This window comes from Lycium barbarum, chromosome 6, assembly GCF_019175385.1.
Source record: "Lycium barbarum isolate Lr01 chromosome 6, ASM1917538v2, whole genome shotgun sequence".
NCBI lineage: Eukaryota > Viridiplantae > Streptophyta > Magnoliopsida > Solanales > Solanaceae > Lycium > Lycium barbarum.
This window is the reverse complement of record NC_083342.1, coordinates 122347533-122362191: the sequence shown is the minus strand read 5'-3', so window position 1 is coordinate 122362191 and position 14659 is coordinate 122347533. Positions and strand designations below refer to the sequence as shown.

The 14659-nt window shown below is 32.7% G+C and overlaps 2 protein-coding genes across 26 annotated transcripts; one reads left to right on the top strand and one right to left on the bottom strand.

Moving 5' to 3' along the window:
• Nucleotides 1-292: 292 nt before the first annotated feature.
• On the top strand, nt 293-3637 carry LOC132600101 (WAT1-related protein At1g09380-like). Its single transcript, XM_060313218.1, has 7 exons — nt 293-606; nt 1566-1628; nt 1721-1837; nt 2118-2370; nt 2458-2616; nt 2887-3038; nt 3138-3637. The coding sequence occupies exons 1-7, from the start codon at nt 431-433 to the stop codon at nt 3334-3336; spliced, it is 1119 nt and encodes a 372-aa protein (XP_060169201.1). The 5' UTR covers nt 293-430; the 3' UTR covers nt 3337-3637.
• A 446-nt stretch (nt 3638-4083) lies between these two features.
• Nucleotides 4084-14515, bottom strand: LOC132598478 (uncharacterized). 25 transcript variants are annotated; one of them, XM_060311357.1, is made up of 19 exons: nt 14284-14515; nt 10279-10329; nt 9824-9977; nt 9397-9703; nt 9232-9321; nt 9019-9138; nt 8845-8923; nt 8634-8760; nt 8391-8548; nt 8158-8281; nt 7764-8071; nt 7625-7668; nt 7416-7512; nt 7246-7309; nt 6307-6528; nt 6082-6224; nt 5162-5222; nt 4525-4658; nt 4084-4283 (listed from the first exon to the last, which is right to left on the bottom strand). In XM_060311357.1, exons 3-11 carry the CDS (start codon nt 9965-9967, stop codon nt 7766-7768), a joined length of 1455 nt encoding a protein of 484 aa, XP_060167340.1. In that variant the 5' UTR covers nt 9968-9977; nt 10279-10329; nt 14284-14515; the 3' UTR covers nt 4084-4283; nt 4525-4658; nt 5162-5222; nt 6082-6224; nt 6307-6528; nt 7246-7309; nt 7416-7512; nt 7625-7668; nt 7764-7765. The 25 variants fall into 25 exon arrangements, with proteins under 25 accessions (XP_060167340.1, XP_060167343.1, XP_060167348.1 ...); XM_060311360.1 differs by having other exon boundaries at nt 6358-6528; XM_060311365.1 differs by having other exon boundaries at nt 6307-6507.
• Between the last annotated feature and the right edge of the window lie 144 nt (nt 14516-14659).

The following is a 14659-nucleotide window of genomic DNA, read 5'->3' as shown; positions in this document are numbered from 1 at the left end:
AAAGAGGCCAAAGCTGGCAATCACTAAAGATACTATTAACTGAAAGCTACTTTATTCTCCTCAATATTCTTGATCTTATGCAAGAATTTAATGGCAAGTTCTATGCATGAAAATAAGCTACCATGTCTTACAAGTAACCCCACCCCCCCTCCCCATTGACGGTTTTATTGACGGCTTTTCTTTGTTTTTTTTTTCCCATTATAGTACAGGTCATTTCTTGAAGTTCACAAAACCCTTCTCTCTATATCTTTAATTTCTTTCTAGTATATATAAATATCACACATAACAAACACTTCTCTCGCTCTCATTATAAAACCCTTTTTCTTACATTTCCCTTTCTTTCATTTCTCTTCTTTCTTCATTTTCATTCTTCTTGTTTTCTCAAGAAGTTGTGAATTTGGAGGAGAAGAAGAAATTATAATATTACAATATGGGAAGTGACTTGTTGCCATTCTTGACAATGGTGATTGTGCAGTTAGGCTATGCAGGGATGAACATTATTTCGAAGCTTGCTATGGATTCTGGTATGAACGCTTTTGTTCATGTGGCTTACAGGCAAATATTTGCTACCATTGCAATTGCACCCTTCGCTTATTTCTTGGAAAGGTACGATATGAGGCCATAAATTAAATAACCTACAGTCTGTAAAGTACTACTGCGCACAGTACCATGAATGGCTTCTATGATCTCTCAACTCTTGTTCCAAGATTTTTACAATAGCTTAAATGCAAGCATAGTGTTTAATCCAAAACGAATAATACTGTAATTTTTTATGTACTTCTTTGGTTAGGATGCTTTGGTTGGTTAATTTGATGTGATTTTTCATGCATCAGTCGGGTGATTTTTTCATGACTACTATTTTATTAATCTTTGGAACCATGCAAGGGTTCACAATATACTCATGGCTTACCAGCTTGCTTCTTCATTCGCACCTTCTTTTATGCCTCGAATCTTGCACTTTCTTTTCTTTTCTTGATTTTTTAGTATGATTTTATTTCTTAAGGAAAAGGCATGCGTCTTTTTCATTGCGTAAAAGAGAAAGAATATAAACAAATTCAAAACAAGGCTATATATAGGAGCATTACAGAAGCCTCAAACCTTGGAGGAAACACATTTAATTTACCTACTATTAGCATGTATACACTTCTTCACTTAAAAAAAAATGACAGAAGAACTTCCTTCTGGTCATTCTAGAAAATTAATAAAGTACAGTACATATTGATATAGTTTAATTACTTGTACGACATCAGCTAGTAATTCTCTCTTTGTCTTGGGTATTACGTTGATTAACAGTCTTTGGTATTCCAATCTTTTTGTCATGCAGCCTAGTTTAGCAAAAATGTAATCACATAACTCTAGGAAACTGATATAGAACTACTATAGTAAAAAATAAATATACACCTAGCTTATTTAGTTATACAAATTTGGCATTTGACATTAGAACGTCCTTTAAGGGAATTCTTATCTAAAAAATTTCCTGTTAGTAAATTATTTAGATGAAGTTTGTGAAAGATTTTTTATGTTCTTCATTTAACATATGAAGTGGGTTTTACGTACTTGTGCAGAAAAACAAGGCCAAAGTTGACTCCCTCCATCCTTTTCCAGATTTTCTTGTGCTCTATTTTTGGGTGAGTCTCTTCTTCAACTTCTATTTCTTAGATGCACAATATTTGCTTTGAAGTTAAAAAATTCCTGATGAAAGGCTCAATTAATTTTGCAGGGTTAGTATGAATCAGATAACATACTTTGTTGGCCTCAAGAATACCACTCCAACTATTGCATGTGCTTTGTCAAATCTAACCCCAGCTGTCACTTTCCTTCTAGCTATCCCTTTTGGGTAATTAATCATTCCTTCTTATTATCATCTCAAAAGTTTCCATTTCTATACCATTTGAAGTCGTAAAAAACAAAGCCCCAAATGAGTTTAAACTTTATATAAACATTAATTTATAAGGTAATTAACCTGATAAAAATGATGAAGAACATGCTATAATATGTTAAATTACACTGGTCGTGTAAAAATAATAACTGCGTGTCATATAAATATAACAAAATCCACTGTGAATAATATTAAAAATCTCGCTTTTCACCTTTTTGCTTTTTTATGTTTTTGGCAGACTTGAAAGAATGGGACTTGGGACTAAAGCAGGGCAAGCAAAGATGTTAGGAACCATATTATGTGTAGGAGGTGCTATGTTATTGTCATTTTACCACGGATCTATAGTTCCAATAGATCAACCCAACATCCACTGGAAATATGCACAAGACATGACAGAAAATAAAAGCACCAGCAACCATGGAAATTTCATCTTTGGCCCTTTTCTCCTCATAGTTAGTGCTGTTTCTTGGGGAATTTGGTCCATCCTTCAGGTGAAAATAATATCAAATCAGTATTCTAGTTTACTTCTTATTTTCTATTGGTAAATTGAAGTTTGATATGTTAATTTTGTTGGTCAGGCAAGAGTAAGCATGGTGTATCCAGCTCCCTATTCTAGCTCAGCATTGATGTGTCTAATGGCCAGTTTTCAGTGTTTGATCGTTGGCTTTTGCTTTGACCATAATATATCTGATTGGTCCTTGAGCCATAGCATCAGAGCTGTCTCTGCCATCTATGCGGTACGTCTTCATCAATAGTAGTATATAGATTAATTTGCACTGACAATATAAAAAACCGTTTTACTATTAAATTACTTACGGGATAACTATAGGTAAATCGAAATAAGTGAAACTAGTTTTCTCGAAAGTAAGAAGATCATCTGATACAATTGGTTAAATTACATTAAGAATACAAAAAAGTTACTCACATTTTCGGTATATATAAGTTTAATCCATGTTCCTGAACATTTTATACAAAGTTCGAAACTAACATTTACCTATAAATTACAGGGAGTGGTGTGCACTGCATTAGCTTACTGCTTAATGTCGTGGTGTATAGAAAGAAAAGGCCCTCTCTATGTTTCTGTATTCAATCCCTTATTGCTAGTTATTGTGGCTGCTCTCAGTTGGGCTTTGCTTCAAGAGAAAATCTACATCGGAACGTAAGTTAATTAAGACTATAGTATATATTAATCATCACTATTTGACCTCTCTGAATATCTCATCCTTAATTAATTAAATGTATGTTTGAAAAATTTCAGGGTGGTAGGGTCAGTTTTGATAGTTTTGGGACTTTATGGAGTACTGTGGGGAAAAAATAACGAGTTGAAGCCAGTCAAATTTGATGAAGAAATTGGTGTTCAAGAGATTAGTGAAAAAGAGAAGCAGAAAAAGGACATTGAAATGCAGTTATGTGAAGGGCATCAGCAAGGAAGCATTATTGTTCATGCCATTAAATAATGAGAAAGGAATTAAAAAGGAGCGCGATTAAAATGCATGGTCTTAATTTTCTTTATCAAGTAGTTGTAGAAGAATAGTATTTAGCTGACCAAGCTTAAAAACTTTTCTGTATCATTGCATCACTGCCATTGCTTTCTCATTCAAATTAGATAGATAGCCTCCCCTATATACTTTTATTTTCAAAAGATGCATCCACCCCGTCAAAGAGAAGTTAAGAAAAATGTATTGTGTTCTCCTTTTTGTTTTTCTTTTGTATTTTTGCCAAACTTTAAATATAAAAGGAACTAATAAACTTGTGTTATTCTTTTACTAGTTTCAAAATTTATTTAAAATTGTTAATGTTAACGTAATAGGAAATGTGGTCAAATGATGAATTAAATACGCAGAACGCACATAAACACTTATAAATGTACATATTAATGACATATGACCTATGTATAATTTAGGACTTATGTCTACAAACGGAGTAAGATCATTCATAGTGACAATGATTGATTGATGACAAGAGTTAAAACACTCAAAAAATCTTCTGATATGCTTACCCACATAGATGTCTAAAAATGTGGACCTGGTTCACAAATAGAATAAGATTTTTCTTATATCTAACTTGATACATTAAAAAGAAGAGCCGAATATTTATACTACTAGATGGCCAGAATGTTGTGATATAAAAGTGGTCTGACTTTTGCAAGGTACTTCCTTATTCGTTTTGTAGGAGTTTAACTAAAAAAAAAGGAACCAGTACCATTAAGTTAAATATTACTCATAACATAATATGCTTCATATTGTGCGGAACAAAGTTAGATTATTACATTGCTAAGCTTGCTAGAAAGAGAAAAGTTGTGAAATTCTTGATGTTCTTGGTGTAAGCGGGTACAATCTGGATTCAACCAGTTGTTGTCGGCTGTGGAAAAGAGAAGAAAAACTTGTACAGTATCCCGATAAATCTGCAAATTGTAATGCAATGTTTAAGGTATACCATCAATCTTTAAGAGAGTTGGAATAAAAGTTCAAAATCATGCAGTAGTATGAGGATTCTATTAACAAACCATAAGAGTTGTCCAAATTAAAAGGTGAAGAATGAAACCAAAACCAAGTTAATTGAGTAGCAATTATCGAACTAAGGGAAGTTCCCTGCAAATTTTCAAGAAGTAGAAGCAGCAAAGCATATATTTTGGAAGAGATTACCACTCGAAAGATTTTATCTCTATAATGCCATCCATTGCTCTTGACTAACATGGCTGATTTTGATCTCATTTTGTACTCTTCGATTGCATTATTTCTGGCTTTCTAACTTTCAAAAACAGTAATTGCTTCCCAACCTGTTCACATCGGCCAACTAAACAAATTAAACATAGAATTGGATATATAGCAAATCAAATGCTTAAAGGAAAAAAAAAGAGCAAAAAGTGTCATAAAAATTAAAAATATGAAACTTTTTTCAGAAGAATTACATGCGCGCTTCTCAGCCGTGCATCAACTTTCTATGATTATTTTTCCTACACTTTTCCTCAAAGGTAACTTGAAAAATAAGTGATTATGGCAGGAAACAATTAGAGGAAAAGAATCCTTTTTCTCATAACGAGTCTAGGAAATTTTCTTCCTCCTATGAAATACAATGATAACAACACCATACCCGTTTGATCTCATTTATGCCTTAAGTACACGCCTCTATACAATATAACATGAAATATAAAGCACATTTGATCCCATTTATGCCTTAAGTACACACATCTATACAATATAACGTGAAATATAAAGCACAACCATTTAGCATTATAAAACTAAGCATATAACATTATAACAAAAAAGGTGCAGAAATTACCCTCTTAAAATCGAAGCAGTGTCCCCTTTTGTAGCCTTGAGCAACTTCCACTTTCAAAAACCTGTGAAATAAAAAAAAATGTTCGTTAGAATCAATATTCCTTGAAAAATCAGCTCAGTATAATCTTCAAGAGAAGTTCAACTAAAATTCATCTTTTAAGAGAAACATCAAATTTGTGACAAACTATATGGCTTAACCGAAATCTCATAAAAAAATAACAAAATAATAATTCAGGAAAAAGGGAAGAGAACCCCCATTCAAGAATATGTGGTGATGTAAGTAAAATTGATTGATTTTGAGAAAAATCACAACACTACGAACATGCATGTGGAAAATCCAACAAAAAACTACCCAAAATTTCAAAATGTCTAAAATTTTATTTGAAATACATACATGGCTGTTTCTTTAGTAGCGAGAAATCGAAAAGTTACCAAATAAATTCAAAAGTTTGTGCTTTTACGCTGGACTCCACCGAAGTTTGTAAAAAAAAACTTATGTTTAACATTTTGGAGTGTGTTGCTTGAATGTTTGTTTCCACGTCCTCTTTTCAAAATTTCAGTATTTTGCGTGGAAAAGCTATTGATACTCCAATTAATTTCAACCCACGTGGCGTCTACAGTTGGACACCTGGTAGGAAGAATGACTCACTCTTCTGAGAAGTAAAACTTTTTTTCACTTTGCCTACACATTGTAATACCAGCTAAAATAAACACCAGTTTAACATCACTATCTCTGCTGGAAAAAAATCTCTAACAAATCATAATACCTATGGCAAAATACCCAATAGCTGAGGAGGCACATAAAAGATTTGAGAAAAAGTAAGTATAGCATAAGAAAGTTGAGCCAAGAATTCCTTTTAAAAAAATGCTAAGCAATTGACCAGAACAGGAACCCCGAAAGGATTTGGAGATACAACATACTGATTAAAGCCTTTGGTGTAATGTGCCCTCCCGAGATTTCTAGTTAGTGTTTCATGTTTGTTGGTTCTTCATTATACATGGATGGTGCTCCTATTTGTTGTACTTTTAGTTCCACATAATATTTAGCAAAAGGCCATAAGATACTGCAAAAATGTCAAAATCTCAATTAATTGTTTATGTATCAAAGTGATAAGAGATATGATATACAAATGTTCTTACAGTCACCTTCTATATCCACTCGATAGATGACTTGGTAGACCAAAGAGATGTCCTCACCTCCTAACATTGCTAATGACTGGTGCTGCTCTGATGCTGCAGGTGATTGCCACTTCCTTTGCTATTGCTTCCACAGTGTTTGACACTTTCTCAAATTGCCTTTTATTTCTCTCCATCCATATTGCATGCACCCCTTTAGTATAAACCAGCCTCATAGTTTGTGCAGTTAAGCTAAGTAAATTTTAACACATTGTAACAGTAACTATAGAGAAATAAAGCTATACTATTCTTATATGATATTATTTGGAGATAGAAATCTTATAAAAAAAATATAGTTGAAGTTATCCATTCCAAAATGGAGCAAACAATTAAAACGGGTTAATAAGTGTAGATTAACATCTTCAAAAACCAAATAATCATCATGACAATCAAAATATAGTTGACCATGAACGGTCTTGGAAAACTTGCAGTATCTTAGCTTGCATACTCTCACTTAACATGCCATGTTCATTCAGAAGCGTTGTAACATAAAAGGAGATCTCTCCAAGTAAACAATATTCAGGAATCAATATTGAGGAAAAACATTTATTTCCAGTAGATTTTGTAAAACCCAAAAGAAGAAAAAGCTTAGTTCTTTGAAGCCAATACCACTGTGAGGCCACAAAACTACAAAACATGTCGACCGGCATATGAAATGTACAACCAGCTAATAAGATTCCTTCAAATGTAGTCAGACCGAAAATGATTTTTCTAAAAAGATAGTAGAGGGTTCAGTAAAGATAGCTCTATTCTCATGCTATATATGTCATGCTTTTAAAGTACACTTTCTAATACCAACTATAAAAGCTACAGAATCACAATTTTAAGCCGTGAAGCAGGAGCAGGCAAAACAAATGCATAATATGGGTAAAAGAAAGAGCAAATCACTTGTTTAAAGTGGAGACTTACATTGGAATTTCATAGAGGACGAATTGACAGACTAAATCCCTAAAGAAATAGGGAACATCGTCCCCTATAAATAAATAAATAGAGTCAAAGAAATAAAAATTCAGAAATAAGAAAGTAGTAAATTGGGCAAAATAAATTAAGATTAATTGAATAAATGTAATTTTTATTACCTTTATTTGATGGATGTATATGTTGTTGGAACATGTAGTTGCAAGACAAAAAGTCAAAAGCAAGCTTCAAAAGAGAATTGATTTCCCTACAAAAGAACTGTTTAAGAATGAATAAATTTTAGTTGTGGTTGATGTTAAAAATTTGTAAAAATAAAATTGTGGAACATTTAAGTAATGGAATAGGGTAAATAAGTTTTGATATAAATTACCTTTGTTCCGCAAAACGTAAAAGTGATTGCAAAAAAAGGTTATCCTGCAAATGTGTTTACCAGAAAGAATGAAAGAGTGTATAAAGATATAATATAAATATATTCATACAAGGAATAAGAAAGGAAATTTTGTGGTGACCTTTATTTCTTTTTTACTGGAGTTGTTGGCTCCAGTTTTTGTTTCAGCTTGAGCGAGTGACGTCGCTCGGTTGGTACTTCTGTTTCTTCATCAAAGGAAACTAAATGTTTCTTTTTCCTTTTGTTGCCTTCTTCAATGTCAGTTTTTGGTGATTCAGGGAGAGAATGCACCATTTTTCCTTTTTCAGTGCAAGACAAAATGTACAATTTTCCAGATGTTGCTTGAGAACTGCGGGAGAATGATTTTTTCACTTGAATTATGTAAAAGTTCTGATTTAGCTTGCTTTGAATATTCTGCATTGGTAGCAACTCATCCCGGGGAGAAATATATTTTAGCTTTTTGTTTGATCAATTGAAAAGTGATATTGTGTATATTATTCAGTTAGAATGTTCACCTCATTTGAAGCAAGGTCGTAAATCTCATCTGCGGTAAGGGATAATAATTTTTCTGCTTCTTTGTCCATAATTATCCCAATTATTGATCCGGAAGCATCTTGGAGATTTACATCAAATCTGCACCTGCAAGTGTGTATGGGCAAAAGATAATTTTTTTATTTTTTTATAGGAATAGAAGGATTGTGGTAAATATTGTGTTTGGACGTATGTGTAAACTTAGAGATAAAAATACCTAGGAATTAACATATTTTGTTGCTTACAAGTCATACACAGAAATTTTCTTTTTATTAAACTTCTGACTTCTTGTTTGCAGTTGGGACATAGTAAAACATAGCAACTTTTGAGTTTATTTGGAAGTGATACTTTTGCCTCAATGGAGAAGGAATGCCCCTGCATTAAAAGGAAGTGAGACTATTTATTATAAGGATAAGTATAGGCAGAAATTATGAATTATGTAAATAGAAATTATAGTAACGTCCTGTTGTGATTGAACATTTGCAATTGGGACTATTTGTTCATCTACTGAAACGTTAATAAGAGATCCAGATTTAGATGTGCTCCTCAGACTGAAAGAAGCAAGCATTTCTCTGTTTTTTGTGACCCTATTTGAGGAAAAAATTAAAAAACTTTAGGATAATAATAATTAGGAAGAATCAAGCAGAATATAGATTGGAGTAATGCGGTACCATGTGTGCAATTGTAGGCATTGGGAATAAGGGGGATCAATTTGTATTGTGGTGTTAAATTTTGTTGTCAACGATGAACCTACATTAACAAAGTACAAAGTAATATATCTATATTAATTGAAATAATATTTTTTTATTTATGAAATACAAACTTACATTATTAATTTAGCTTACCATTGTACTTGGATACCCCAATACGCCTGGCAAAGATAATAGGACGTTTTTGGAATTGGTCAAGGAGCTTCCTGCCTTCATCCTCAATAATAGTTTCTTCCCATAGTGTGAAGGTGAAAGCTTGTTTGCAGGTTACATTAAAGAAGGTAAATATGTCGTATATTTTTAATTGTAAAACAATAAGGATTTTGAAAAATTTACAAATGCACTTACTCAGTATCGATGAGAATGAGTTCTTGCAATCTTTTCTGGACTTTTGCAACAAACCTTGGCGGGAAGCAGCGGAAACAATTGCGAGTATATCTATTGGCAAAACAATTTGTATTTAATAGATGAATGTGTCAAAAGTTAAACTGAAAAGAAGTTATATAACCATACTAAATTCTACGTCCTTAAGCTGCTCTTTGGTAGACTGGGAGGCCTGATTGTTGATGTCTTCAAATGATGTAAGATTCAGCTTTGTGGGCAGTGGCAATTCATCCTCATCTAGACTATCCTTTTCAATTGGATCAACTATGGTTTTTTTTTTGTCAATAATCCACTCAAATGTATGCAAGGGTCTTTCATATCTCAAATTTGGTACTTGTATGCGCGCACCCGTTATCAAATAGGTGTGGAATAGCTTGAATATATCTTGATAAGAGGAGATTTCATCACCGTAAACAATAGCTTTTATTAGGTCTTCCTGTGAATGATTCATAAAAAAATAACGAAACAAATATACATAAGCAATGTAAGTAATTGATTCGAAAATGTTATACATACATAGACATAAATAATTGATTTTGCTAGAAAAAGGAAGTACTTGTTCATCTTGAAAGATCATGTTCAAATATTTTATCTTTCGGTGAGAACCTTCTCCTGGTTTGCATATATCCACAACTTGCACTTTACAGGTCCAGTCTGGTATTTCAGGAGTGATTGCATATATACCAAGTCGCTGTGTCATTTTATATCTCCTGAAAAATAATTAAAGTGGGTTAAACAATGGCTACAAGTTAACAGGAGAGTTTTCTTTGGCATGAGCCAATGGTGTCCCCAAAGGAATCCTCCACAATTTTCCAGGTATTCAAGGTGCATCAATTCTAAAAATTAATTCTTGGACCATTGAATTCCTTTACAAAATGGAGATTTGATCTGAAGAAATTCAACAGAGTAAATGAAGCTCAGAGTCAAACAAGAACAATGAAAAGAACCCCCACTTAAGAAAAAAGGTAAATTCAAGAATTTGACAAAATGAGAAACACTTCCATTACTTACAAATTCTTGGATCCTGGATTCCTCTACCCCTAGAATCTTCAAAATTGATATCTGAGGTGGAGAAATTCAAGAGAGTAAATGAAGCTAAGATCCCAACAAGAACAATAAAAACAACCCCACATAAGACAAAAGGAAAATTCAAGAATTTGATACAATGGAAGACACCCCATTAACAAACATTGCACTCATCTCCAAAAGATCAAACTTTTATGAAGATTCACAAAAGAAAACACCATTTTACAATTGAACATGAAAGAATTATTTTTTTTTTACCCTGTAGAGGGTTGCAATTGAAGCTAAGAACCAAGACAGAACAATTGACAGAACCCCGCATAAGAAATACTAAGCAAATTCAAGAATTTGACAAAATGTAAGAACCCCACATAAACCATTAACAAACATTGGACAAAAATATAAAAAAGACTCAAACTTTTACCTTGTAGAGAGTTGCAGATGAAGCTAAGATTCAAACAACAACAATTGAAAGAACCCCACATAAGAAAATTCAAGAATTTGACACAATGGAAGAACCCCACATAAACCATCAACATACATTGCACAAAAATATAAAAAGACTCAGTTTTTTTTCACCTTGTAGAGGGTTGCAAATGAAGCTAAGATCCAAACAAGAACAATTGAAAGAACCCCACATAAGAAAATTCAAGAATTTTACACAATGAAAGAACCCCACATAGAAAAATTGCACAACAACACAAAAAAAAACTCAATCTTTTTACCTTGTAGATAGTTGCACATGCCTAACAAGTACAGAATCTTTAGGCAACAACACAGTAACAAGTGATTTCAGAGCCAAAGATGGAGAATTATCATTCTGTTTTTTTTTTTTTTTTTTTTTTGACAATGATAACAAACATTCTCTATTTTACAAAGAAAACATATTATATCAACCATGTAAATTTTCCCAACACAGATACAATCTTGATCAACATTCTTGAAATGGTCACAATCCCAAACAGTAATACAATTTTCTTCACAAGATTTGAAAGAATGCCACATAAGAAAACTAAGCAAAGTTCAAGAACTTGACACAGTGGAACAACCCCACATGAAAAAAATTGCACAACAACACAAAAAACTCAATATTTTTACAAAATGATCAAAATTGTAGAATTATATGATATTAGGAAAAAGACATACTATACTTACAAGTATATGATGCTATAACTTGTCTGGAAAAGGGGCTTGGATACCATAAACAAACTAAATAAATAGATAGAAAGATAATGATTCATTGTTCCAGAGCTATTACAAATGGTCCATTTTGGTACTCAAAAGCTGCTCTTTACAGTCCTATAGATTATTTGACAATAGTTGCTTTCACGAGAATCTGTAAGTTTTACATAGTTAAGTCCCCTCAAAGACTTTTAAGCAATTCAATTCTAGTGTTGAATATCCACCTTTCTTTCATTGTTAGACATCAACTTTTCAAGTGTTTTATAAAGTTATATATTAAAGTTTAATTTGTAAGTTTAAATATTTATTCTATACCACACATAGAAATAACCAGCGAACAAAACACCACCACAGAGAAGCAAAAACAGGCCATCTTTTAGAGGAAAACATCAAATGAAGAAGCCAACTCATATCAATCAAATAGAAGACTCACCCAAAATCAGCAAGCATAAAGAAATAATCCAACAACATTTCCAGGAAATTGGCTTGTATTATTCAATATGAAAGAGCTCGAGTTGAAAGACACAGATATGAAAAATCACTTATTTCTACAATTAATGTGAAACAAAATTGTAGGACCATTATATGCCAATTAAATGGATGAAAAAAGTAGGTGATTTTATATAATAAAATGAATTAAATAAAATACAAATTCACGAAATACACTCTATAACCCAGTCATAACACCAGTGGGTTTCTTTGTACGACAAGAAATTGTTATTAGGTGTGCATGTCTATGAACTTAGGTATTCATTTTAGTCATCAATTCACTCTTACTTGTGCATCAAATTAACTACCAAGAATAATTCACTCTTATTTGTGCATCAAATTAACTACCAAGAATAGAAGGAAAATAACTTACTGTAACTCACTGATACAACACCACCGAAGACTAAGTCGAACCAAAGTAGAGAAATTGGGTCTGTATTGAGGAGCAGTAACAATGTCAGAAGCGGAGAAGGTGAAGTGAGGGTGAATAGATCTGATGTTCTGGTAGCTTTTAAAATTTGTAAGGAGAGCCGTTTTTCCTTTTTTTCAATATATAAAGATCATTGGAAGAAGTGTGTAGAAGTGGGACACATGTTTGGTTTTTTTCGTAGAAATGATGATAAAATTTTCATTTTCAGTGATTCTAGCTAAATCTCTTTTGATTCTTGTACTTATTTTGATCTTGTTTTCTTGAATCCTGTTGGATCTTTTCAGTTTCTGAACTTTAGCTTTTCTTTTTTCTTATTTTGGTTGGCAGACAAACAAATAGTGATAGCCAAATACTACTAAAAGCAATTAAAACTTTCTGACTGATTGCAGATGCATGGAAATTTCCACCATTCTCTATCATTAACAGCAAAATTAATTTAGTGGTAAACTTTTGCTTAGTTACTAATGAGATTTTTTTTTGTTTTGATGAAAAGTAAATGTTTCTGGTGAGTGCACTCTCTAACAAAATGATTGGTGAGAATTACTTCGACAATCTCTCTTACTTTCATTTGTTGATCTTATTCGAATTCTACTAAGGAGCATCTTCAGTCATAAGAGAAATTTATAGGGATGTGTTTTGTGTCTTGCTGCAGGTAAACTGAAACTGTAAATTGGATCCATACTACATTATGTGCTCACAAGTTTGTCCTTCTCTTTTTCTTATGTTGCAGTTTACACCTAAAACCATGATACAATCTTGATTACAAAAAGTAGTTTATCAATGGCTTTGGCTCAAGATCATGACAACTTACGAACTTTAGAACGTTTGTTGAATCTATTACATTATAACATTCTTTTGGTTTTAGAATCTCTTAGAGGAAGCTAGGCAAACTTGGAGCATTGTCTTCTGTTAATAGTTTCTATTAGTTGTTGAAGCATTTTACATGGTACAAATTAAAGATTTTACACCATTAAAAGTTTAAAAGAACACTCATCAATGATGTTGTACAATTTTTTATTCATTTATACAAGAAGAATGTTCACTTGTTTTGGAAGTGCATCTACACTTGAAAAGTCCCTGCCTTTAATTTCAAACTTGACATGACCTCACTAACATCTAAGGCCCTGCCCTGTAATCCCACTTTCTTCACTGCTCGACCAAAAAAGATGGGATTTGGTTCCTTTTACAGGTCATATTTGAGCTGACCATTTTGATATAACTTTCAACACAAGATTATTATATATTATAAAGATAAATCAAATTTCTCCGACGATATGGAGCAACCAAATTAGAAAACGCAGTCAACAAAAGCTCTATATTTTCATTATAATCCTGCTTAGAGTAATGGTTTCATGGGAACAACATCAAAACTAAGATTCTACTTTATATATTATAAAGATAAATCAAATTTCTCCGACATCAAATTAGAAAACCTAGTCAACAAAGCTCTATATTTTCATTATAGTCCTGCTTAGAGTAATGGTTTCAAAGGAACAACATCAAAACTAAGACTCTACTTTCTACCCAAAATTAGCAAGAAGGCTACTAAATCACCAAATTCCAAGTGCAGTAAATTTAGTCCCAAAACTCAACAAAAAATTAAACATTGTATTCTTCAACCAGGTTTGTCATTTAAATTTTTTACATTTTTTGAAGCAAACCCATCACCAGAAAGCTAAGCAAACAAACAAAAATAATAAGAATAAAGGAAGCAACCAAAAGAACCCACCAGAAAAATCGGAAGAAGCAGCACACAATAGCTCAGCAGTACAATGGAAAAAAAGCCAAAGAACATTGAAGAGAGAGTTCATGAAAATTCTGACAATAACAATGAATTTAAGCCATAAAATTGGTAAATTTGAAGAAAATTAGGGCAAGAGGGAGAAGCATACCTCAAGGGTGAACTTCCAGAGACACAAATTGAGGGTGAAGACGAAGATGGACACTTCCAGAGACACAAATTGAAAGATCATTCCAGAATTTTGGAGTGCAAGTACACCTAGAGTGAGAAAAAATCTAGTGCCAAAGTTACTATTTGACCATTTGTAGAATACCGGAAATACCCTGAAGGACCAAAGATACATTTACTGAATTACCCTTCGTCGTACCCAACCCTTCACTTATTACTACTATATAGAAGCACCAGTTGGGGCCTTTTTGGTCGACATGCCTATAGCACGACCAAGAGCATTCTTGTAATTTCAAAACTACTAAATGGTAAAGTCAGCCTCAGCATCTCCTTTTCAAATCCAGAAGGCTCTATATACT

Excerpts from the sequence above, each read along its gene's own strand:
- LOC132600101 (XM_060313218.1), top strand. The coding sequence starts at position 431 with ATGGGAAGTGACTTGTTGCCATTCTTGACAATGGTGATTGTGCAGTTA. Across the intron at positions 1,838-2,117 it reads CTTCTAGCTATCCCTTTTGG|ACTTGAAAGAATGGGACTTG; the intron begins GTAATTAATCAT and ends TGTTTTTGGCAG. Across the intron at positions 2,617-2,886 it reads CTGTCTCTGCCATCTATGCG|GGAGTGGTGTGCACTGCATT; the intron begins GTACGTCTTCAT and ends TATAAATTACAG.
- LOC132598478 (XM_060311357.1), bottom strand. The coding sequence starts at position 9,967 with ATGACACAGCGACTTGGTATATATGCAATCACTCCTGAAATACCAGAC. Across the intron at positions 9,704-9,823 it reads TGATCTTTCAAGATGAACAA|GAAGACCTAATAAAAGCTAT; the intron begins GTACTTCCTTTT and ends AATCATTCACAG. Across the intron at positions 8,072-8,157 it reads ACGACCTTGCTTCAAATGAG|TTGCTACCAATGCAGAATAT; the intron begins GTGAACATTCTA and ends CCCCGGGATGAG.